The sequence below is a fragment of the Simochromis diagramma genome, unplaced genomic scaffold, assembly GCF_900408965.1.
Source record: "Simochromis diagramma unplaced genomic scaffold, fSimDia1.1 OVJJ01000304.1, whole genome shotgun sequence".
Classification (NCBI taxonomy): Eukaryota; Metazoa; Chordata; class Actinopteri; order Cichliformes; family Cichlidae; genus Simochromis; species Simochromis diagramma.
In genome coordinates, this window is record NW_024387030.1 from 4,360,533 (window position 1) to 4,385,375 (window position 24,843).

At 38.0% G+C, this 24,843-nt stretch overlaps 2 protein-coding genes across 5 annotated transcripts; one reads left to right on the forward strand and one right to left on the reverse strand.

Moving 5' to 3' along the window:
* Window positions 1-6: 6 nt before the first annotated feature.
* On the reverse strand, window positions 7-11,400 carry LOC120739583 (transmembrane protein 87A-like). 2 transcript variants are annotated; one of them, XM_040041412.1, is made up of 20 exons: window positions 11,225-11,400; window positions 9,884-9,941; window positions 9,340-9,437; window positions 7,797-7,913; window positions 7,531-7,578; window positions 7,401-7,442; window positions 7,025-7,151; window positions 6,884-6,945; window positions 6,531-6,714; window positions 6,322-6,421; window positions 6,105-6,198; window positions 4,351-4,422; window positions 4,103-4,211; window positions 3,342-3,400; window positions 3,146-3,249; window positions 2,971-3,047; window positions 2,286-2,347; window positions 2,150-2,202; window positions 1,942-1,972; window positions 7-1,820 (listed from the first exon to the last, which is right to left on the reverse strand). In XM_040041412.1, exons 1-20 carry the CDS (start codon window positions 11,339-11,341, stop codon window positions 1,779-1,781), a joined length of 1,656 nt encoding a protein of 551 aa, XP_039897346.1. In that variant the 5' UTR covers window positions 11,342-11,400; the 3' UTR covers window positions 7-1,778. The 2 variants fall into 2 exon arrangements, with proteins under 2 accessions (XP_039897346.1, XP_039897345.1); XM_040041411.1 differs by having other exon boundaries at window positions 2,286-2,350.
* A 1,042-nt stretch (window positions 11,401-12,442) lies between these two features.
* Window positions 12,443-24,712, forward strand: ganc (glucosidase, alpha; neutral C). 3 transcript variants are annotated; one of them, XM_040041497.1, is made up of 25 exons: window positions 12,443-12,664; window positions 13,017-13,079; window positions 13,376-13,478; window positions 13,629-13,756; window positions 13,978-14,154; window positions 14,258-14,264; window positions 14,358-14,427; window positions 14,599-14,695; window positions 14,806-14,983; window positions 15,076-15,220; window positions 15,318-15,553; window positions 15,640-15,766; window positions 16,028-16,107; window positions 16,393-16,536; window positions 16,770-16,866; window positions 16,974-17,075; window positions 17,345-17,519; window positions 18,785-18,853; window positions 19,044-19,108; window positions 19,207-19,283; window positions 19,361-19,435; window positions 19,527-19,640; window positions 21,072-21,184; window positions 21,337-21,440; window positions 23,609-24,712. In XM_040041497.1, exons 1-25 carry the CDS (start codon window positions 12,636-12,638, stop codon window positions 23,713-23,715), a joined length of 2,682 nt encoding a protein of 893 aa, XP_039897431.1. In that variant the 5' UTR covers window positions 12,443-12,635; the 3' UTR covers window positions 23,716-24,712. The 3 variants fall into 3 exon arrangements, with proteins under 3 accessions (XP_039897431.1, XP_039897432.1, XP_039897433.1); XM_040041498.1 differs by having other exon boundaries at window positions 14,261-14,264; XM_040041499.1 differs by lacking the exon at window positions 12,443-12,664 and having other exon boundaries at window positions 13,071-13,079; window positions 13,613-13,756.
* The last annotated feature ends 131 nt before the right edge of the window (window positions 24,713-24,843 follow it).

Consider the following 24,843-nt stretch of genomic DNA (forward strand, 5'->3'; position numbering starts at 1 on the left):
TTCAACCATCTTTCAATATAAATTTATTTGCAGGACATACGCAAAAAGCCATACAATATTATCAGCTTCACAATACAATGCAGACCCAAATCCAGACACAGGGTTTTAGTGTCTCTCTGAAATAAAATATTGTCAACAAGATTTAGACAAATAGAAAAAAACCAAATATAGTTCAGAACTTTAAAATTATCCACACATACTGCAGTAGATCACACAAGGATGAGGATTTATTCCAGATAAGGCTATTTTTGAGCGTAGCTGGGAAAGGGTCAGAGAAATCTGTAACAACGGTGAAATGATACTCCCCTGTGCTACTAAAGTAAACAGAGAACCTAAATAAAACTCTGGACCTGTTGGTGGAGGGGGTTGGAGAGCACATTTTATAGACACACTAAATTACATGTATATTTATTCAGTTATTCAGTGGCTAGAAAAAAAGTGTTCACTTTGGTGACTGCAATATCTAGTGTTTCTAGATCTATTATATGAAATCAAAACTATAAAAAAAAAAAGTTACTTTTCATAAAAATTTAAATAAAGCAGGCTTAATTTTACTACTAATGCTTACAAACAGGATTTTACTTTTTCTACACTTATCAACCAATTAAATATAGTCAAATTTCAACTCACTTAAACTGATCAGTGTGTGGACGACATCCTGAAGAAATGATCTGACATGTGTCTACAAAATGAACACACCTCACACGGTTTTATTACAGTTAATTCCTCGCATTGATATAGCTCCATAACTATCATTATATGCTCCCAGATCAACAGATGTGGCTTATTTTCTGGACGACGGTGATATCCTTCAAGTATCAACATGACAGATTTTAACAGTGGCTTAGCTATTTTGATATTCAAAATGACCCAGTTAGCCAGACACTACAGTAATAATGTGTTAACAATTAAACACACATATTTGTTGGTTAAGCATTAAAACATTTGCTTTTAGCTGTCTGGCTAAATGGCTAATTGTACAATAGAGTTACTTGCACATTTAAATATTAAATCGTGTGATCAAATAAATATGTAATGTAACAACGCATCTTTTTTACATATATGGCACAGCACTGAAGATAACCTATTGTTGATTAAGATGCTGCAATGACTTAAATATAATCCTATTATGAAACTACTTTAATGTTTTCAGTTATGTTCATTATCTTCCGTTTGTAGAATCATCCGATATCTTGGCTTTGATGATGGCCAGGCATCACAAGTCATACCTGACTGTGTTCCAAAAAGGACCTCACATTCCTACAACTCTGACCCGTCCAGGAGTTATCTGTGCAGTCTGAAGTGGTTGGAGCTTTTGTCAAATATTTTGATCATCTATCCCTTGCACTGGATATCACATGTTTCATTAAATACTTATAGTCTTTTAAAAAAAAAAAAAAAAAAAAAAAAAAAAAAGAAAAAGAAAGAAAATTTTCACAAATCTCCCGATTTCTAGTGCCTTGTGTAACAGAATCAGCTTCTCCTTCATTTTGTTCAACAAATAAAATAGTTATAAATATAAATGCTATACTATATAACTGCTTCTTGTATTTTATCCCAGAATGCCATCAGCAGCCGACCCAGTCACTCCGGGTTGCACAGTATGGTGTTAATATAAGAGCTTACTGTAGTGTTACCCAAAACCTGTGAAATAAAAGGTTTTTTTAAAAAAGTGTCTGAAGAAAGAACAGATATGCATCCCCCCCAACATTTTTGGTAATCAGATCACTCATTGCTGCCTCAGTCGAATTCCTCTCTTTTCACTCTCAGATCGTCTTCTACTCCATTTTGGACCTCTCCATCTTGGTTTTCAAGATTTCCTGGAAAAAAAACACAGTGTGGTTGTTAAATGATGTCACAGTAAAAGGTCAGGACTTTAAATAGATTAAAGTGTGAGTAGAATCATGGGACTAGCATGTGTAAAGTAGAAAGGCTCCTTACTTCTTCCTCATCTAGCATTACAGGGAGAGCTCTGTATGGAGGGGAAAAAGAAAAAAAACAGAAAGAGGCCATGGATATACCACGCACATCAGGAGTAAGTCAAACACTATGAATATGGCTTGAATAACAGCAATATAGTACTTTTCCACATTTCCATCCAAATGTCATTTAGTGTAGCAGTTTTTCACCAAAATAAAAGTTTACTTACACATCAGCAACAGTAGTAGGAATGTTCTCCTCAACCCACTTTAGATCTTCATCCTGACAAAAAGCACAGTTTTGAAACACAGAATTAAGTAAACATGACAATAACGCAGGAGAGAAAATGTCAGAAGTCAACCTACCTCTTTACTCAACATTTTCTGGGAGCCGTTAATGTCAGGCTTTGCGCCTCTCATCTTCATTCCTTCTGAAAAATCAAGAAAAGGCAGTTGAAATCATTTACTCTGATACTATTAAATGATTATAAATTTCTCAATTAACGTCTATACAAACAGACTGAGAATGTGTCATTGGGTTAAACAAAAGCTCAGACAGAAGGTTGTCAGTAAAGGATGTGAGGAAAATTGTGATTATTTGGGTTTATTAGAGCATACAACAGAAGATACAAACTGCTGCAAAACATTTCTGTGATCTCTGTCGTTTTATATCTTTGTGTTGCACTAGCCCACTGGCCTCAATTATACACTTAAACACTGTTACTATAGGAGAAAAAACATCCTGTTAGTGGAACCTAAACAAAACTGATCAAAATGTAAAGAATCAGCTGGCATGTGATATGGCACAAGATGACAAGCCGGCAGGATACTACATTTATGGCAACTAATACTGTTTTACACAACCAAGCTTATCAAAAGCTGTTTTACCTTTTCTCCCAACACACAGCACTAGAGTTTAATAAAACCAACATTTTTCTAAGCAACTTAACTGTGTAACACAAATGAGCATTCAGTTTCTTTTTCAAACACTGTTTAATATGGCAAACACTTGTCTGGGGCTTTAAATTACAAGAGGAGTCAAATGTCGTACCAAAGGCTTCGTTCAGCATGGGCTCCTTGGCTTCCTCCTCTTCATCATCATCATCAATCAGAGGGGAATGGGAGAACCTGAAAGGAAACACCGCATGGGCTGAAACCTTTATGAATCGCGTTAACCGCGAGCTTACACAGAGGTACTTTGGCCCAAACTCCATACTGACGCTGACCTCTGATTGTTGGCTGAGGGCCGCAGCAGCACCATGATGACCAGAAGAATAGTGGAGAAGAGCAGGCGCCAGAATGCATCATCTACCCACAAGTCCCTCCAACCCTGCAGAAAGGATAAGGACAGATTTCAGGGGAAAAGCAGTGAAATCCAGTACAAGATAAATATAACTCAGCCAAAAGAGAAAGCAAACTGACCCTCTGACAGTCGACCAGCTTGAAGACCTTGGTGGTCCAGATGATAAATATGATAGAAGCTGTGGACACAAAATAAACACCAAGGATTTAGATGACTGTAAACAAAATACACGTGTTTCGCAGAAACTACAGCACACAAACAACAAACTGACCTGAAGGGAATTCTAGCCACAGCATTGGTAAACTGGAGATGTGTGTTTTTTTTTTTTTTAAATGAAACAGATGTGTTCAAAAAATATTTATCACATATGGAAATACGCAGATTCCCTTTCTTGTAAAGGGTTAAATGAAGATTGGCCACACTGACAGCTACATAGTAAACACAAAGCAGGAGACTGGAGCTTAAATACAAGTTGGTAACAGAGGGAAACAATAAACCTGATTTCACACGAGTTGATAATAAAGTACAAAAAGGCTAATGAAGACAAAATCAGCCCTCAGTTAGCACTATAACTCATTTACATGTCATGTTTTGTAAATCAATAGAAAACCCTAGTTTTTCTAGGAGAAATTAGCTTATTTTTTTATAAGTTATATTAGTTTCATTACCTTTATACAGAAGTAGGTTTACATGTTTAGCTTAGCTCACCAGCTTCCAGCACCCTCCACAATAAAACATATTTTCCAAGTCTGACCACATCTTACAGAGGAGCAAGTGCAGCACATTTCTACTATTTCATAATTGGCTTCATAGTTTACGGTAATCTTTTGACTGATGGAAACGTGGAAGCTAAGCAGACCCCAGTACAGCTGTAACTCACCGACAACAGAGAAGATGAGCGTTTTAGTGAAGTGCTGATATAACGAGAGCTTCACTATATTTCTGCGGAGCTTGAGGAGACGAGTGGTTTGAGACAAGCTGATGAAAATGTAAATGCAAATTAAGGAAAACACTGTCTATGGACGGCTTCTAAATAAATACAATCAAATGCCTATATGTGCAGTGCTTGTGATAATACAAATCACAGTGACACCTGAGCAGTCATCAGGCTAGTTGATTAAAGGATATCCACCACATGACACAGGAGTCAATGAGGGAAAGGCTGAGATTAGCCACAAGGGCAACAGTCCCGTAGAAGCCCTGTAGGAAGATGACAAGAGACACATTTCAGAAGAAGATCTGTTGAACACTTAGAGCACAAAATAGAGCAAAGAGTGACTGTGAATCAAGCAACTAAAGAATTAAACCAGCAGTGTAGTTCCTTTAATGTCCACTTGAGGCCGACTCCAAAAACTAGTCAATCTCCTTTCAAAAGAAAAGATCTGCTGTAGCCCAGTGATTTGGTAGAATCTTTTTGCTCCTGGAGAATGACTGCAAAAAGTTTTGTTGGTGTGACCAGACTGACCGTAAACACTCAGATCAGTGAAAATTTGCATATAAATGCCGTCAGATATTCAACACAAGGCAATCAATCTGAATCAGTCTGTAGCGATAAGCCAAATTTGTCTGCAGGACATCTCTTTGCAATAAGGGACTCAACTGAGCTGCTGGTACTCTGGTTAGTGAGCACCTATGTGATTTTTGCAGTCAAATCTCCATCCTGCAGCAATTACGTCACTACTGGTGGAGGAATTTCTGTTTCATATCTGTGAAGTTCTGACTAAACTCATGTGAAAATGTTCTTTTTATAACTCACCTGTTTCACCTGAGTCGTGCATTATTATGGGTGTGGCTGCTTTATCTGACAGACAGATGTAGCTGACACTTTCTGCTAGGCTTCATCTGTGTTAATTGACAGTCACTGAACTCGAACACTCAACTGTAGTGGTATTTATGGTGCCTTTCAGAGCATTTAATTACGTTTTTAATGTGGTTTTCTGCATGGTTAACTGTACTAACAGCTCATTCAAGAAGCCTGTGCTCTCGCAAGTGAAACTTAGGAAGTATCTATGCCTGGGGATACAGACTGCTGCACAAGTTTGCAACCCTTAGGTGAGGATTTGGCACTCCGGCATCTTATTTAAATATGATCACCTCGAGCACAAAAGAAGAAAGGTGACGTGTACATGCTATGAAAGTGTTGGGTAAACATGAGCTTGTGTTAAGATTACAAAACACATTCTAATCAACTTCATTGCTTCATTCTCCTTGCTGTCATTCTTATCTTATGTTTAAATTGCGTTTGCTGAACTCGCTGCTGTGTCTTTAGCTTCTTTCGAAAAATTACTCATGGATCAAATTTGTCATTCTCTATCATGATCATTTGTCTGCCTCCCAGAGACAGAATCCCTGTGTAACCTTCCCTCTCTATGGTCTCCTGCACTCAAATCAAATTTATATATAGAGAGCGCCTTCCCTGCTGCACCAGGCCACATTTTTATGCAAAAATACATCACAGCCATCAGCTTCAATCACCCTCCAGAGGCTGCAACAAATAATGTGTACTAACTGAACTGCAGTGGGTTCATTTCACTTGCCTGGATACAATTAATGTGAGGCCACTGAAACTTAATATGTGGTCCTAGAAGTGAAGTATAAAGGGTGTCCTAATCAGCAGAGAGTATGCCTTCAAGGGACATTTTAAATCAACCTTTGTTCAAATGTATTTTATTTATTTAGGGCATGATTTATTTATTTAAAAAAAGAAAAAAAGAATATGTATGCGTGACTGTTCTTATAATCCTTGTATAAAAAAGTACTTTGTAGTCTTGGTTTTGAAAGCTGCCACACAATAAATATTTAGCTAACAACTGATTTCTATTCTTAAGGGTGACTGCAAGATAAAAACTTGCATCTGCTTCTTATCAATATTAGACACTTACACCGGTTACTCGCAGCACACCTTCTACTGAGGAGAAGAGAAGGTAAAAAATTCCAACAGCTACTAGCCGATGTACGGTGGTGCCCAACCTGGGCCTAAGCAGAAGGGAGAATAAAACAGTGCATTAATACTAAGAGCTTGTTTAAAACAAGTAACAGCAGTGGGTTATCCACTAGAGACCACATAAAATCAGGTAACCTTTAAAGGAATCAACTCACTTGACTATGCCATAGCCAAGGCTTACAATGAGGACCAGGATTCGAGCCAGAGATCTTTTGAGTGCAGAGAGCAACTCTGCAAAAATCACAGCCCCTAGCACTGCAAAAAAATAATACAAAGAGAAAAACAGATGCCAAAATATGAAAAGGAAAAACCAAAACCAAACAAACTTATACCACAAACAAGAAAGCGTGGAAAATCTGCCAACCGTAGTCTCCTTTGTAATGGATGCTTTGGTATTCAGAGTAGAAAACCGCTTTCTCCAGCATGCCGAGGATAATGACGGCACCAATCCAGAACTGGATCCGCAGCAGATCCCTCCAATAACAGGCGCACCAGAAGAGCCAGAGAGCCCCAAACAGCACGTAAACAATGCACATGACCATGAAGAACTGTGATGGGCGCAAGAGTGGGAGACAGTCTCAGCTTTGTCATCGATAATAAGTAAGCTATACACTCAGGTTCCAGTGCTATGGTGAAAGATTTTACATGTCTGGATTCATCAACTCCCTTTACTCCTAGATATAGCAATTAAATATTACAGAAAATGAGGATTTATACCATCATGAGAGGCCAGTCTGCTGGAGAGGAGTACTCATGTGGACCTTTCATCTCCACTTTCACTGGGAAATAAAGAAAGGTGCGTTATTGTTTAAAGAAATATGATTCTAAAGCTCTTTATGCAAAATGGTTGTTTCTCACTTGAAAAAGTAAAGCTGGACTGCTCTCCTCCCTCAGCTTCATCATCAGCGCCACGAAACAAAGGCTGCACCTTCACTATGAACAGATAGGGACTGTCTTCCCAAGCTTTGGCCACTGCACTGATATCCTAAAAAAGAAGATTTAGACTTTTAAATCTGATGAATGAAGCAATTTCTTATACTTTTTATAGATTTATTTCTTTGCATTGAACGAGACAGCATATAATTTTGTTGTACTTTTGGTATAATGACAATAAAGGATTATCATTATTACACTTGTTCCCATGAGCACTGGAATATAAACCCCCCCAGAAAGGATTAAAACTTTCCTCAAAAAATTAAAAATATAACGTTTATTCACTGTTGTAATGTCTTACCGGTTTTTCAGACCAAAAGAAGCTCTGATTGGATGGGTCACTCTAAGAGAAAAAAGTAGTTTTAGGGCTATTCTGATAAGAACAATGAAAAATTATAATAAGCGTCTAAAGATCAGTGTCGATCACGCACCTTTGGGCTAGTCAGTGGCTGATAAGGGTTGAAGTCTGGGTAATAGACCTAAAACAAAGGCCAAAGTAAACAAATACACATGAATAGATATGCATATATAATATAGTGTATGCAGGAAATCTCTGAAAGAGCAGTTTCACATGTTTAAAAACGGACTTACATCAGTATTGGATAACTGCTGCACAGAAACTGGACTATTACACACACATAATAAATGAGTTTATGTGCCATCTACAGTGATCTAGGACGGTATTGTTGTCACTGACCTTTGGTAGCAAGAGAGAGGAGCAGTTGTCAAAGTACATGTAGCCCTGACTGTAGAAGCCACTCCAGCCATCTTTCAGCATGTGCTCCATGCCAAACATGTTCCTTGCTTTGTTGTCCTGCAAAACAGTGTGTTATAACATGTACTTTATGTTATGTTTATTATAATGAACAGACAGGATGTTATTGCAATGATACTTGACAATCACAGCAGTAACTGAGTTTACTGTATTTCAACATATTTTGCTAAATATTTGACACCATATAAAAATGACCATTAATATGCATATGACAATATTTTACACACCAGCTGAATAATGCTGAATCACAAAGACAAAAGCACCAGCCTTCACAGGACTCATTGAATAGTGCAAACACAGGCAAGTAAGTGGAACCTAATTTCAAGGGCCCAAAGTATTTCAGATAGTAAATACATTTTTTTGTAAGAAGAGTAAATCCAAACATCCAAATCACAAACAGGGTTTATTTTTTCACTTACAAAACAGAAGTGTGTTCATGCTTCACATCAAACCCACAAAGTAAAACTGACTAAATCTGAAGGTATTCATTTCATTTAGATCTTTTTTATTTAATAAAAATTTGAAGTGCCTTGTGATAGATTGGCAACTGGGTCAGGGTGTATGATTAGGCTCCAGCCCACCACAAACCTGAACTAGATAAACGGAAGATGGATGGATGTAAAGCCAATTCTTTTCAGCTTAAATGAACAGCACTTCTAGGCGCAGAGAAGCGATAAAGGGTGGAGGGTTCGGTGGTCTCAGGATTTTGTCTGTGCTTTTTGCAGTTGCTCTATTGGCGTGAAGCGTGAAACCAATGCTGTTGGTCTACATTCCTGCCAAGACATTTGGCTATGAACTCTGGGTAAATTAGGCAGACACAAAAGTGGGAAATAAGCTTCCTTCACGGGGAATGAGCTCAGTCATTCAGGAGGGGCTCAGGTTGGAGCAGCTATCACTCCACATTAAAAGAAGCCAGAGGTGTTTCAGGGATATTATACTGAGAGGAAGATCCAGGACATAGAGAGATATTACATCTCTGCTGGATGAATGCCTCTGAAGGAGCTGGAGGAGGTGGCCCAGAAAATGGATGGATGAAATGAAAAATGTAAAGTTTGTTTATTGCAGTGAATTTCCTTCCTGGTGTAAAACTGCTTTGGACTTGCACTACTTTCCTTCCAGCTTTGCATTTGTCTTGAAAGGAACCAAACCTTTCAAATCAAATCTGACTTCAAAGTCTCCTTTGTGCTACAGGTGACCTCCACGTATCCTTGTTTGTGACCCTCACTTAAAGTCTGACAGCAACAAAGCAAACTGCAGCTGAGTCTGAGAAGCCCTTGGACAAGGAGCCAGATGGAAGTTGAGGCCAAGGCCAAGAAATCGCTTCAGGAAGGAAACAGCAGCTGCTCTGACTGACAAACAGTTGATGCACAATATATCTAAATCCTGAAAAAAAGTTGATAAACCCAAATTTATCCAAAGTATATCTTTGTTTTCTTTACTCAAAGACTCACTGGTGTATACTCACTGGTGTGTTAAAGACCTCATTATAGCAAACAGAGGAGCGCAGGTACCAGCTGATGTTGAAGGCGAAGCTTTTGTTACACCGCCTTGAGTCACCCTGGACTGAAAAATAGAAGAAAGAAGAACATATCAACACTTAGAATCCACTAGCTGATTCAGAAAAGCAAATACTTGTCAGTGGAGTTCAAAGTATTCCAGGTTCTATTCTAGGTCAGTGTCTAATTTTCCTTAGACGAACGCCAGCAATCAGTTCTACAAACAGAAGAGAAATTTATGCCACAGTACAATCTGTACTGTGGAGATAAGACTCTTTCAAAGAGTATTCATCATTTTAAACACTGACATTTTGCTTTTAGTCTCTAGATATTCTGTTTGAAGGCTGCAGGGCATCCAACTTATCTGCAATGTCTGGATACCAGTTAGAGCCATAAACATGCTGTGGGGGATGTAAATCACAGCACAACAATGCCATCCAGTCAACAGTTATGTGTGAATCCTCACATCCACAGTCCTGGCCATCTACACCTTAGAGAACGTAGGCTACTTACACTTCATGAAGATGGTGGTGTTGGCATACAGGGTCTTCCGAAAAACGGCATCCTGCGTCTGAAACCCATCAGAGACATATCAGTCAGCAGCTCATCAGCAATCACTGTATGTGTCAGTTCTGCAGATTCCTTTGAACTGTGTTCAGAAAGAATGTACAATTTACACATAAAGACATGGCTTTATGGACCACCATCTGCTCATGTGTGATGCATACAGTGCTGAGTACTGGAAACAATGGTGCTGCAGCTGCTGTGCTAGACAAATTATGTGATAGCACAATTTTAATAATCTTTTCCTGAATTTTTTTTTTTTTTTTTTTTTTTTAAATACCTGTCATATTAAAATTATATATAACAAAATAGGTACAGCGGTTTACTGACACATGCAAACATATATGGAAATACAGCATATAAGGGAAAAACAGAAGTGTGCACAATACTAATCAATCAATATTTGGTCTGAACATATTTATCCTTTAACACAGTCTAAACTCTCTAAGAGAAACTTTCTATCTTTAAGTAGTCTTCAGGGATAGTTCTCCAGGCTTCTTCCAAAGCTCTTCTTCTTTGGGGAGGCCCATCCATCGCTGAGTGTACCAATGTCATTTGCCTCCACTGTGTTTTACATATGGCTGTAGACACTCACTGTTATATCTCCTCCTTACACATTTATGATGATTTGAACCAAAGGAAAATTAGTTTTTAAAAAGTAGGCAATGTCCTAAGAAACACCTTTGAAGCCCTCCAGATAGCGTGAAAAACTATTACTTAACACCACTTAAAAAATGACAGTCTGGCTCCTTGGAACAGAAACGGTCTGGACCCAGAGCAACATATGAAGAAATACCAAGACACCACTATATCTACCTAAGCTTCTATAACATGATGCAACACATGTTTTTTCCACATATCATCGCCTATCCACGTCACGCGGGAGCACCTTTAGCTCACCTTGAATTTAGTGAGGTAATATCACCGGCTGAGCCATCAATTTCTAAACTAGAATTACTTTTCCTGTGTAACACAGATGCAAACGAAGCTGTAACATGACACCACCTGCTTTTACACAATGGAACTGAGAAAAATATCACATTTTGAATGTCCAGACAGAAATAGTAGCGTTAATGAAACGAAAATCCGTGGTTTAAAAGCGGGGTAATAAGCGAATAAGCGACTTGTCGTGTCAGACTATCCAAACAAGAGCTGTCAAAGCAAAACGACAGTGTTTGCGCCAGGTAGAAAGAAGGGGCTAGTTAGCTTCTTCGGCTAACAGCTACCATGGAAGACTTAGCTTAGAGACTATGTAATAATGGTAAAGACACATATGTTAAAGACACTGACCGAGTTGATGTCCATGCTCCATACGGAAACCTCTGCCGCTGTCCCAGGACGAAAAACCAAGGCAAAAAACAGCAAACACAACCAATGCACCTGATCATATGACATCTTTTTGTGCATCTACTCCAGGTCAGCAGGTTCGTGTCCGCATCCAGCTCCGGGTTGTTCTCCCTGTAGTTACCGCGGTCGCCACAAGAGTGCAACATAACACCGAATACAGTGAGAGCGGAAACCATCTCCTTCTATATATGCCTGACAGAGGGGCAGGCAACTACCGATTATTATAAACTATCTACAACGATAACAAAAAGTTTTGTAAAAATATTGATTATTTTGACAGGACAATGCAACGTTCCAATGCAGAGCATAACACTCATGTGCACATAGAGTTAAAGTTAATTTCCAATAATTTCTTGTTCCTCACTGGCCTTTCACATCCACAATGCACAAACAATATTTGCAATTTACACATTACATACACATAATAGAAAAATATAGTGTAAGAAAGCTACAGAAATTAAAAATATGTCGAAAAGTATGAATAATTATACAATTATAATTAGTTAAAATGACTACAGATCTTGTTTACCTTTAATTAACTTTTTTCCCTTACTTAAAAAGAAATAATTTTTATAATAATTTTGATTTAAGTTGTAAATGTAGATGAAAAGCCAAATTTAGGTGATATGGTATTTTACAGTTACCATTCAGCATACTATTAAAATGTGATCACAGTCTTCTCATTTAAAAACACAAATGAATGAAACTCCCAAAACTAATTCAATTATATATATTTTTAAAAAAAATGTAACTATGATACCACAGAAATTGTTGGATAATAATGAATTTCTTATTCATATGCATTATTTAGTATTCTCCTACCAACAGAGCTGGATAAATAAGCCTTATTCTAACATGCACCACAACCTTGGCATAACTTGGCGGTTATATTTGGAAGACGTCCATCTCGACTTGTAAAATAACAATTATAAATACTTTAATAATCAATCTTTAATCAATAAAATTAACATTGTAAGCACAAGATTTAAAAACATTACATTACATTAAATTTCTGTCTTCTTTTTTGTCTTTAAATAATTGTATTTTTCAATTATTGTTATTATTTATTATTATTTTTACCTGTGAAAAATAACATAAACCACATTGTAAATAACTCCAGGAAGAGAGGCCTGTTCGCTTCAGTGGGGGATTTATTTTGGAAATCCAAACCGGAAATGAATGTTGACGTACGTAGCGGTATCTTGAGGCAGATTTTTCTCTACGTGTTGTTTCCCGATTTGAAACTGTCAGGAAGCTCTTCCTGGTTTAAACAGAAAACAAATGTAGCTGTGCTCAAACACGGAGACCACCCCGACTGTGAAGGACCGAAGGTTTTGTCTTATCTCTGCGTTAAATGGCGGAAGTGAGCCAAACCCTTGCTAGGTACAGACATATGGGTATATAAACATGCTCTTTCCAGCCGCTCTGTTGCAAAGACCACCCTCTTATGTTGACCTTTGACATTTCACAATGAACCTATATGAAGAAAGCAACATAAAGTAGGACATTCGTGTAGTTATTATCAAATACATGACAGCTGTTGTTTAGGTCACTGAAAGGTGCTTGGCAATATTTGAATGATGGGAAGTTTTTGACTTTTATATATGTGTGCAGTCAGGTTACAGTTTAACCACCATTTTTGATACTTGGTGCTTTCCATGCCCCAATTGTCTTGAACACCTTGGTCTACGTGTATAAGTGTGTGTATTTCACTTTATTTTTGCTTCTCTTATAGTGTTATCCCTAATGTTGAGGGGGAAGGCAAGTTCAAGAAGAGCGGTGATGTTGCTTTTTATAGGTGTGTTGGACATCCTCACAGTTAAAGTGATTTCATTGTGTTTTGTTGGACTTGTGAAAGAGAGCTGGAGATTAATAATAACTTAATTGATATAAACAATTGAATTTATTGAATAAACAGAAATGTTTAAACTGTTTTTAAAAGGTAGCTTACTAGAATGAATTTGGAGTGTGGCTCAAATACAAAGAGATGAATTTTCTAAGTAAGCGTAATAATCTGTTCTAACTCTAAAACCTCTCTAAAATTGAAAAGTATTTTAATCTCATCACTGACTTTTATTTTCGCTTGCTTTTAAGGCGGCAGATCCAGGGTCCAAACATGCAGCATCGGGCTCTTTTGGACACCATGGTGCTCACAGAGAAGGGGGCATGTTTTGAATTGCTGGAAGCAGACTCGCAGGTTAGTGTTACTTTTAAAAAGTTTCTTTAATCAAGTTTAAACATCATTTAGACTGAACAGATCAATGTTTTGACCTTTGATTATGCCCAAAATTGTGAATGATAATTAAAGAGGAGGGTTTTTTTTTTTATAAGCTTACTCTTTTCACAGACCAGGCTGCTTCTTTCTTTGTCCCCGTCCAAACACGGCATTGTAAGGATAACAATAGATGAATTCCAGCCTATTAAGGCACGCTATCGAGTTCCAGATGTGTTATCTGGGGAACCACAATGTGAACAGTAAGCGATGTATCATTTTTATATTATGATGTCATCTTACACCAGCACTTCTTTAAAATCCAGTCCCCTTTAGTATTTCTGACAGCCTAAGAACTTCTGCGGTTGTGACAGAAATTATTAATTGTTCATATCAATAAAAGACAAGTTTATAGATCTAGGTTTAACTTGTAGGATTGCTGCAACTGTAAATTAGTTGACCTTTACCCCTCATCCTTTGGTAGATTAAGAGTGGAGAAACAGACTAAGGACTCAGTCACGTTTTCTTGGTCTTTCGGATGTTATCAGCTCCGTGTGTGGCATTCTCCTTTCCAACTGGAGATCCTGTGTGAGCAGGAAGTGATGGTCACATTCAACTCTAAGGACAAACTGTGGTTCGAGAGACTGCAGCATCGACCCAGGTGAGATTTGCAAGAAATAGATGTGCAGAAGAATTTGTTTATATCATATAGCTGACTGCATTTCTTTTCTTTTTGTATTCTTCTGCGCGGCTACATGTCACAGTAGCGAGGTAAGAAAATAGAAGCACATCTGAAACTGCAGCTTAATTTTGAAGCTTAATCAGGTCTGTGAATGCCATTGTTCTTTGTTGCTTTTATTTCAGCTTCAAGACGAGCGGAAAAGTTCATTATGGAAGGAGACATTCAAGCAGTTTGTGGATATCAAGGCTAATGGTTTGTGCCTCTACTTGAATATCTTACCAGCAACTATCTCAGTTTGGTGTACTGTGTTCACATTTTTATGATCATAAATTACAGGCAAGTGTACATTTACGGAGCTTAATAATCAAGGAACAGAGTGTACTCTAAACTTTATACTGAGAGACACGTGTTGTGCACCTTCAGGTCCCAGCAGCATTGGAGCAGACCTCTGTCTTCATGGGTTCAGGCATGTGTATGGTCTACCCCAACACGCAGACAACTTGCAGCTCAGAGACACGAGGTACACGCGATGGTGTTTGTGTCTTCATTTGTAAGAGTGTAATTTATCTGTGCATCCTGCAGGCAGGAGAGAGAGTTGACAATTTTTAAAAAATGTGTGTCATTTCACAGAGATGGTGAGCCTTACCGGCTGTACAACTTGGATGTTTTTGCCTATCCACTGTACAGTCGTCTCGGACTGTATGGATCTGTGCCATTGATGGTGGCCCACAAGCCAGACAGGACTCTGGGTGTATTTTGGCTGAATGCATCTGAGACTTTTATAAACATTCAGTACTCTGACCATCAGGTGACCTTTGTTTCTGTGCTGTCTGTATTTTACAGTGACCATGAAGCAAAAAGACACTTTTCTACTGCTCAGTAACCTTCTGTCTCACACAGGATGATGAAACCCCTCCAGTTAAACGGAGGCGGGCTGATCCTCAGACTGATGTCCACTGGCTGTCAGAAAGTGGTATGATTGACTGCATGGTTTTGCTTGGGCCCAGTCCACAGCAACTTTTTGCCCAGTATGCTCAGCTGACAGGTGAGAATGTGGCTCTGAAATTATGGTACCCAAAAATAAAAAATAAAATTAAGCTCTCAAAGACTCAAACTTTACTTGACTGTCCTCCCTGTGTCAGGATATCAAGCCCTGCCCCCTCTGTTTGCCATCGGGTACCACCAGTGCCGCTGGAACTACATTGATGAAGCTGACGTGAAGTCTGTGGATGCTGGATTTGATCGCCACAGTATTCCTTACGATGTCATCTGGCTGGACATTGAGCACACAGATGGGAAGCGGTACTTTACCTGGGATCCTGTTCATTTCCCTGAACCAGCCAAGCTGCAGCAGCACCTGGAGAAGAAAAACAGGAAGGTCAGTTTTACAGTGCAAAACATGCATCATCTAGAGAAATTGTTTTGCTTTGATACGTTAAGATGTTTTCTGTTATATCTCTTCAGCTGGTCATTATAAGTGATCCACACATTAAGGTTGATCCTTCTTGGTCCCTCTACTGTGAGGCCAGAGACAGAGGGCATTTTGTCAAGGACAGAGAGGGACAGATCTTTAAGGGCTCATGCTGGCCAGGTAATGAGAAAAAAATCTACTGTTTAATGCTAACAAATGTGACATATGCTGGACTTGTGTTAACATGTTAGCTGCACCAAGGTCCAGAATAGGATAAATAAGATTTTTCTATACTGTGGATCATGCAGAGATACTCTACTGTCCAAAAATAAATGAGCATCAAGGTCCACTTTAATAGACACTGTATGTACTTGATGTGTATGCGTGATGTTGCTATATGCATCTTCTTTGTAAATGGAGTTATGTTAACTTCCCTTACAGGCGAATCCTCCTACCTTGATTTCAGCAGTTCAGCTACTCGAGCATGGTACTCGAGATGCTTCGGCTTGGATAAATACAAAGTAAGGCTCAGAAGGGATCAGCCATGTTTAAACAGAAATGATGCATAATGCAAAGCTACTCAGGACCAGAGCAGAGCAGCAAAAGGCTGAAGAATAATTAAGCTGTGTTCTCTCCTTATGTTGTGGTACCCGTGAAATAAAATGAAACATTTTAAAAGCATCTTAAATAATTTAATGCTTTAGTCCTTGACAAAGATTTCATCTCATATTATTTGTTTTTTATCCACCTAATACTGAGATTGTCTGCTCAAGACACGGTAGTGATGGTGTTTATTTATGATACAGGGATCGACACCTTCGTTGTTTGTGTGGAACGATATGAACGAACCATCTGTGTTCAGCGGCCCAGAGCTGACGATGCCGAAGGATGCAGTGCATTGTGGGGACTGGGAACACAGAGATTTACACAACCTGTATGGTTTTTACCAGGTAAGCAATCTCTTAAAGGGAAGGCCTGATGTGTTTTGTTACTTTAAGCACAAAAAAATCTGTTTTTCTTCTCTTGATGGAAAAATGTTATTTTGTCCTTCAGTGTAACTCTAAAAGTATCTATCAACATCCAGAGTAGTTAAGTTGTGAAGACAGTTTTTAAAGAGTAAAGCCTCCAGGCCCATTCTGTATAATAAAAACAAAATAATTTTAAAAATATTTTTATTTAACAGCACATGGCGACAGTGGAGGGTCTAATCACTCGTTCGGGTGGCTTAGAGAGACCGTTCGTCCTCTCGCGCTCTTTCTTTGCAGGGTCACAGAGACTTGGTAAGCTATTTAAATGGGAAAATGAAAATGCTTCCATCCTCTCCATATTTCCGCATATCCATGCTTAACTGTGCCATTTGTTGTAATTGGCTTTGTTTGGGATACAGGAGCAGTGTGGACTGGTGATAATGTTGCCAACTGGGAGTATCTGAAGATCTCAGTTCCAATGGTGTTGTCCCTGAGTCTGGCAGGCATAGCGTTTTGCGGAGGTGAGGACATTATTGTTTATGGATTAAATTATTTAAACACTAAACAGAATTATTATTGACTAGTCAGACAGAGACGTTAATGCTTCTTTTTCAGCCAACGTGTAATTTTCTTTTGTTGGTGCAGAGATATTAATGAAGTACGCACTCTACTAGCTTTTAACTTAAATCTAGTTAAGTAGTTGCTTATATATTCAGTAAATATGGGATATATTACTGCATACTGTCATGTGCTGCTCTTTTATCATTAGTCTCTGTTTTTGGTGTTTCAGCTGATGTTGGTGGGTTCATCCAGGATCCAGAGCCAGAGTTGCTGGTGCGCTGGTACCAGGCGGCTGCCCTGCAGCCATTTTTCCGCGGTCACTCTGCAAATGTGACAAACCGTCGGGAACCCTGGCTTTTTGGGGACGAGGTGACTGCAGCAATCCGCACTGTAATCCAACAAAGGTACTATTAGAGAGGTGTCAGTGTCGGTTACTTGAACACCATGTATAGATTGAACATAACCTTTAGAGCAGCGGTCCCCAACCCCTGGGCTATGGACTGGTACCGGTCCGTGAGTCGTTTGGTATCGGGCCGCGAGAGTTGAGGCTCGGGTGTGAAATTTGTGATTCTCAGGGTTTTTATCGTTAACTCGGTTTCCCTGTGTCTTTTCCCATGTTGTAGTTGTGTCTTATTTTGAAAGAACTATTTACGCGTCACCATAGCGACCAGAGAGCATTAAGGGGCAGAGAGGAGGATGTTACTCTCAATATTGTCGGTGCATTTCAGGAGGACGCTGCTAATAAAGTTACACAATTACACAGTGAATTCGAGTTTATTATTATATTTACAAAATACCACAGTTTTTGTCTTGGTCGTATAATTTTATTTTGTTGTATTTATCCACGACACCTTAAAGGCTGGTCCGTGAAAATATTGTCTTACACTCAACCAGTCCATAGCGCGAAAAAGGTTGGGGACCACTGCTTTAGGGTTGTGAAAAACATTGTTGGGATGTGAGATTCGGTGAATCGAAAACAATGTTAGATCCAGTTCAAAGACAGTTTTACTAATGCCAGCTAACAGCAGCTAACAGTGGCTAACAGTTCAGGATATCCTCGACAACTCACCTCAGTATCGCTGTTATCGGACAGATGTGAGATGTTCTGACTTGTTAACTCGTATTGAAGCTGTTTCACAAAGTTTTACAGCCTCCTACCAAGTAAATAAAGATGGTTGCTTCTCATCCGGCATTGACAGCTGAGGTAAAGAGTGGACTGACAACCTGACTACTGACACATATTTCTTTTCTTTCCTAATGTATTGCCAAGTGTTGATATTATTCAAATACATTGAAATATAGTGTGTACAACAATGTTTTTTATACAAAGAATACAAGAGACATACCAGCTGGCCACAGCCATTATGGGGTACACTCTAAATTGAATGTTTTTGATCTCTCTTGGTTGACTAAAACATGTTTGTCCTACAGCAGCCACCGTAGCTAGGATGCAATTCAAATGCAATGTATGCATTCGAATTGAGAGTTGACTTCGGTCTGCAACCTACTGACCTCTAGTGGTGATAGTGTATATACCATAGCTTTAAAGTAAATGTCAACATGAGGGACAAGATACAAATATACATGTTTCATTCGTTTCTCCTGCCTTTGGTGAAATGCTTATTGTCTGACTATCTCATTATCCAGAGTCCATTATGTCTGTTCTCAGGTACAGTCTGCTGCCCTATTGGTACACACTGTTTCACCAGGCTCACACGTCTGCGTTGCCTCCACTCAGGTTAGTCCTGGTGCTATATACTGTTCAAATATAGCAGCTGCAACTACACCTCTGTTAACTTAAGTCATTATTACATCTGTGGAGACGAGATCAGGGGAACAACAAGCTATTGATGTTCACTTTATAAGGCTCTCATTTTAAAGCTAGTTTAAGTTGGATGTGGCCTCTAATTCAATTTAAAACTATACAGACCTCTGTGGGTGGAGTTCCCAGAAGAAGAGAGCACCTTCAGTGTGGACAGCCATTACATGCTTGGTGATAAAAACTTTTCATCTTTGCATGATTTCTCTGTGTACCCTGGAATTATTGCACTTTCATTTTTTCTTAGTTAAACTTTCCTTCATTTTATGTAGGAGGAGCACTGCTGGCCTGTCCTGTAACTGAACCAGGCATCCAAGAAATCAAAGTCTTACTTCCTGGATCTGACGAGGTACTGTGTTATATATATTTAAATATTGTCATGTTACACTTGATTGTGGATGTTATTCACATTTTTGTCTGTTTTAGATTTGGTATGACATCCATTCTGCACTGGTATACAAAGGAGGCGGGACTCTAAGTCTTCCTGTCACCCTGGACACGGTAAGTTTAGACGACAATTTTACGTGTGTTATTTTTTTAAAGTCAGATGATCTGTTATCTGTCAGTTGACTCTGATGTTTCCTCTGCTCAGGTTCCAGTATTCCAGCGCGGTGGCTCGGTAGTTTGCAGATCAGTAGGAAGTTGCTCCTGCACTGCTGAGCTTCGGCAGCTCCCCCTCTCTGTTACTGTGGCTTTAAACTCTCAGGTAACTTGTGCAGGATACTGGAATCCTACACTGATGGGATCGTATTTCCATACTGATAAAACTAAATTTTTTTCCATGAGCCTGAACTTTGCTCTCTGAATTTCACACAAAGATTTAATCTACGGCCTTTTTGTTGTCCCTTTTTTTCTAATACTGATTCCAGTATGTTTCAGTTGCAGTGGTTACAGATGTATTGAGTTTTTTTCCTGAGGTTTTACCTTGGGGTCCAGATGCTAGTATAGAAACAATTCCACCAGAGGGTGCCAAACGTTTGTGGACCACAAGCTCTATACAAGTACTTGTCCAACTTTTTATAAAAGCTTGTTTCTGCTGTTAAAAAAAAAACATTTTTGCCAAACGTAAGTCAAGATTTGGGGTCATTGTCTCAAAATTTCAATTTAACCACTTGGAATATACAGTTAAGTTAACAAGTCAAAAATGTGAGACAATAAAAATTTTGACTTATGGTTTGCAAAAAAAAGTTTTTTTTCATTGGCAGAAACAAGTCATACCACTTACCATGTGGTTGATCAAAATTTTCCATAACAACCTACAACAGATTATACATCATGACTACTAGAAAAACAGATAATCAGTGTGTTCTATTTATTTCAGTGAGAAATTCATAAATATCTTTCAGTCATGATTCAAAACCTACAGTTACAGTTACCTGAGTAAAAGAGAATGGAAATAAAATAATATACTTACTTATTAAAATGTTTTTTTATTTGTATAAATTGTAAATATATATATTTTTAAACTTATTTCATTCAGTTCTCCCGGTCACTGTTATCAATTTATATTTAACTTAATTTTAAAAACATTACATTTACAGTCTCACATAGTTATACTAATAACAGAACAATTATTCAAATTCACTCATTTTCATCAATAATGATCATGTTATTTGTTCACAATTACTGTCTATGTAAATCAAGATTTTCTTAATTCACTGATGTACACGTTTGCTAAACTGTCTGTGTTTACGTCATATTCATAATATTATGCAATGTGTTTCATCAGAGACTTGTGCCATGGTGCATATCAGTCAATTAATTAGATGCAGGCTAATAAGGATTTATTTAAATGCATTATTTTATGTAATTAACCAAATTCAGAACAGGACTGTGTGTAATGTATCAACTTGTTGCCTTTGGCTCATTTCACTGATATAATTTCAGCCTTTTTGGAAAGAAATTGCACATGTCTAAACTCTTTGTATTCAATAATGCTAATTAACGTAGAAGCTGTCTGTATACAGGTTTATTTCAATGCCTGCTCAAAGATTTGAAGGTAAACTAATACTTATTAAAATTGAGTTTTTATTATGCCAAATCTTTAAGCTACAACTACTGGGAGCTTTTTATGCAAATTGTGACATTTGCATCTTTTAATTAGTGAAGCCCTAACTGCAATCTCCTCTCTCCGCAGGGCACTGCTGATGGTGAGTTGTACCTGGATGACGGCCACTCGTTCAGATACCGTGACAGAAAGGCCTTCTGTCTGCGCAGGTTCAGCATGCTGTCAGGCCGTCTGCTCTGCCGGTGAGTCACATTCACACTTCCAAGATGGGCTCCAGTTTTATGCCACGTGTGAAAAAGAGAGACTGTTTGTCATGTTAAAATAACATTAAATATTTTTAAGAAGAATAACTCGTGACAATATGATTTACTGTTTTTGGTGCTGCTTGTCTCAGTCCTGCCAGTGAAGAAGGAACGTTTGACTGTAATACAGTCATACAGTCGGTCACCATCCTGGGGGTCAAGAGCAAACCGTCCGCAGTGATTGTGCATGCATCAGGTAAGGAGATCCGGCATTGATGTAAGGTTTATGGATAACTGACATTCACAATAAAAGAAACACCCACTTATACCAGCATGACTCCAGAGAACAAGCCTCCAAAACAACCACTGTCAAATAACACATGCAGTTACTGTGTGTCATGTTATTCTGGTTGGCTTTTGAGATATATCTGTGTAGGAATGTGTGTTTTTAACATCAGTAAATAATTTAAGAATGCATTTTATTGTCCTTGAATGCAATTGGATTTTATTGCCACTGAAGTAAGTTGTGGCCTGTAAACAGTAAAACGATATTTAGTACCCGACCTTTCCTACTGCCTTCCTGTTGTCTGTTTAGTTTCGTATATTCCTCTGCATGTATGTTCTGCAGGTTTATTCCCTGTGGTACACACACACATTATTTTAGTAAATGAAACCAGGTTATTCTAGAAAAACAACCAAAGAAGCAAAAAGGAAAGCAAATGCACTTTTAAATTATTAAAGTATTTCAGTTGATAAAACAACATTTGCTCATTTTATATTTGATGTTTCAAAAAGTTGAGACGCAGGACTACAAAAGACAAAAACGTTGTTTCATGCAAGTATAAAAACACTCATTAACTAATTAGATTAACTGATGAAAGGTCAGCAATATACTCTACATGTCTCTCCCTCTCCCTGGTGGGAAGAAAAAAGTATCCCCCCTGCGTCTTGAAATCAGTCTACGACACAAACAATAAAATTGGAAATTCACTTTCAGCAATCCTGGTTCCACAACAGCAAATGTGACATAGACAAGTCAACATGCACCAGCGTTTCCTTATGAAAACAATTAAATAATAAATAACAGAATTGAGATTTAAACCTTCTTATATCAACTTTTTGATGTCTGTGACATCCTGTAGTTCAATATCCTCCCTGTAAATTTGTCTCTAAATAAATCTTATGTGGACGGGTTGTTGTCTTTAGAGCTGATTGTGCAATTGTTGAAAAACATCAGTCATAACCTGACTGTAACTCACTGAATAATTCACAAGTTAGAACTTGCGACCCATGATGCTGTAAAACACGTGACAGTAGGGGTCATTTTCACAAAATTAATAACTTTTAAACTCCAAAAATCTGCTGCTAATATCAGGATCAGAGCTATGGGACAGGGTCACTTCCTTCCCTGAGATTTGCAGAGGTGCGTAAAAGAGAGCGAGGTGATGCTGTCTGTCAGTAAAACAAACTATAACAGGAATCTAACAATCTGGAGCAAAATATGTATCTATTTTTTAAAACTAGCAGCATTTTGAGCTGTTGCATTTTGACATAATTTCATATTAAACATGGAGGTTAAATAGCACAGTGGAGTTAATTTTGGCATGTTAAACTGGTTGTAATGTTACGTTTGTCTTCTGTTTTCCCCCACAAATCTCATCCTGTGATTGGGTAAAAACAGTACATAAAAAGGTACCAGATTGCACAAACACTTAGAAATCGTATGTTTTTAAAGGTAAAATTGCAAATAGGTGAGAAAGGGTGAAATCAATGTTAGCATTAAAATACTCAGATAATCTATTGGTCAAGTCCAAAGACAAATAACCCAGTTGCTATTGCTATTGCTAGTGGTTTCACCAATTTTCTTTCACTACATCCAGAAATAGTAGCTACATTTCTTCTATGTAAAGAAAAAAAGACATTAAATATTTAGTAATGTTGCTTCAATTTCTGTCTCCAAGCTCATCTAAAATGGATTGTGGCAAATGGGAAAACTGTCCTGTCTAATGAGTTGCATCTTCGGCATGACAGAGGAGTAGACCCATGTGTTGTGTTATCAAATGCACAGTTCAGACGACAGCATCTGTGATGGTTACAGGGGTATAAGGGTTAGAGGAACAACATTGACTGAATAATTTAACAAAAGACAAACTTTAAAGCTGATCAGACTTCACCAAAAAGTAAAAACAAACCCGGGCAGCACACGGGGAATATAAATGAGTTTACATAGGTAACAGATTGCACAGGAACCTTGTTGAATCCATGCCATAAAGATGGTTTGAGTGTATGCTTTAATTACTCCAAAGGAGAAAAGAAAGCTGTAATAGAAACATTTGGAATCTGAGGAATTTGTTCCCTAATCTGTGTATCGATTTAGAAAAACTCTAAAAAGGTAAAGCATCACCGTTTTCCTTTTATCACCAGGTGCTAAGGACATTTCAGCTGCATTTCAGTACATGGAAACCTGCTGCAAGCTGACTGTGAACAGTGTAAACCTCAGAGTGGCGATGGATTGGGAAATACAGATATGATGATTGTGGATTGTCGATGTCAGTGATTGAGTTTCTTCATCTGGATTTCTTCATCCTATCAAGAAAAGATCCAGTTAAATTACCCACTTCAATAACGGTCAACTACAGAACTTGTCTGAATACATTTGATTGAAAAATAAATTGATAATTGTTTGATGGTGTGGACACTGATGGCATTCAGATCTTATGCTCATTTCTGTGCTCTAAACAAAATCTTCACAAAATTTTAATCACTTTATAAAATAATATCCATAAATCTTTGGACACTGAGATAAATCCAGTTTTTTTCTGTGTACCATAACCTATTGAAATTGTGGTCATGTGATAAATATGGACTCAAAGTGTATGCTCTACTGAAATTTGTGCAGTTATTTACATAGATTGCATTAACTACTAAAGAATCACAGCCATGTTGTATAAACAGTCTCCTGTTTTCGGTGGTTCAAATGCAATTAGAAATAAAAATAATTATAAATTAAAAAATTAAATACTTGGAAATATTGGAGATATCCACTGAATAGATGCTTTTCTAAGAAGAAGAATATAGTTATTTTTTAATCATCGTATGTACATTTTTAAATTCTTGTTACAATGTGTAGCTTATACACCATTTCTTTAGAGGTTAAATCTTATCAACTACAGCCTAAGTGCCTTATCTCCTTAATTTAGCTGAACCACAATAGAAGAATCAGTGGCGATCATGGATATATATAAACATCAGTGTTTAGTCCCGAATCCTCTTAGCCCCCAAATCCAAAAGATTTGCCAGCAACAAAAAAGTAACGGGGGAAAAACATTTCCAGAACAGTCAGGATGTCAGAAGAACCCTGACGTTAGGTGACTATCTAAAAATATTTCTGTATTTAACTTCATTCATGCTACTGTCCTATGATTACATGTTGGCACATGGTTTTCTTTGAGTACTGCACTTTATCTTGACACTGCCTTGTCCCTGTAGCTTTGCTGACTGAATCCTGGTCTGAGAGGACAAATATTTAAAAAAAAAAAGCAATCTTTTATTTTTATTGAATGTTTTTAAACAATTATGAATTACAAATTGTTTTTAATTCTAAAGCTTGACTGAATAAATAGCGATGTGCAGCTTCGGATGTTGATGTTTCTAACTCT

Excerpts from the sequence above, each read along its gene's own strand:
- LOC120739583 (XM_040041411.1), bottom strand. The coding sequence starts at position 11,341 with ATGCACAAAAAGATGTCATATGATCAGGTGCATTGGTTGTGTTTGCTG. Across the intron at positions 7,579-7,796 it reads CCTCTCTCTTGCTACCAAAG|GTCTATTACCCAGACTTCAA; the intron begins GTCAGTGACAAC and ends CCTTTGTTTTAG. Across the intron at positions 4,423-6,104 it reads GTGTGCTGCGAGTAACCGGT|GGCTTCTACGGGACTGTTGC; the intron begins GTAAGTGTCTAA and ends ATCTTCCTACAG.
- ganc (XM_040041497.1), top strand. The coding sequence starts at position 12,636 with ATGGCGGAAGTGAGCCAAACCCTTGCTAG. Across the intron at positions 12,665-13,016 it reads GTGAGCCAAACCCTTGCTAG|TGTTATCCCTAATGTTGAGG; the intron begins GTACAGACATAT and ends CTTCTCTTATAG. Across the intron at positions 19,641-21,071 it reads CTGTGGCTTTAAACTCTCAG|GGCACTGCTGATGGTGAGTT; the intron begins GTAACTTGTGCA and ends CTCTCTCCGCAG.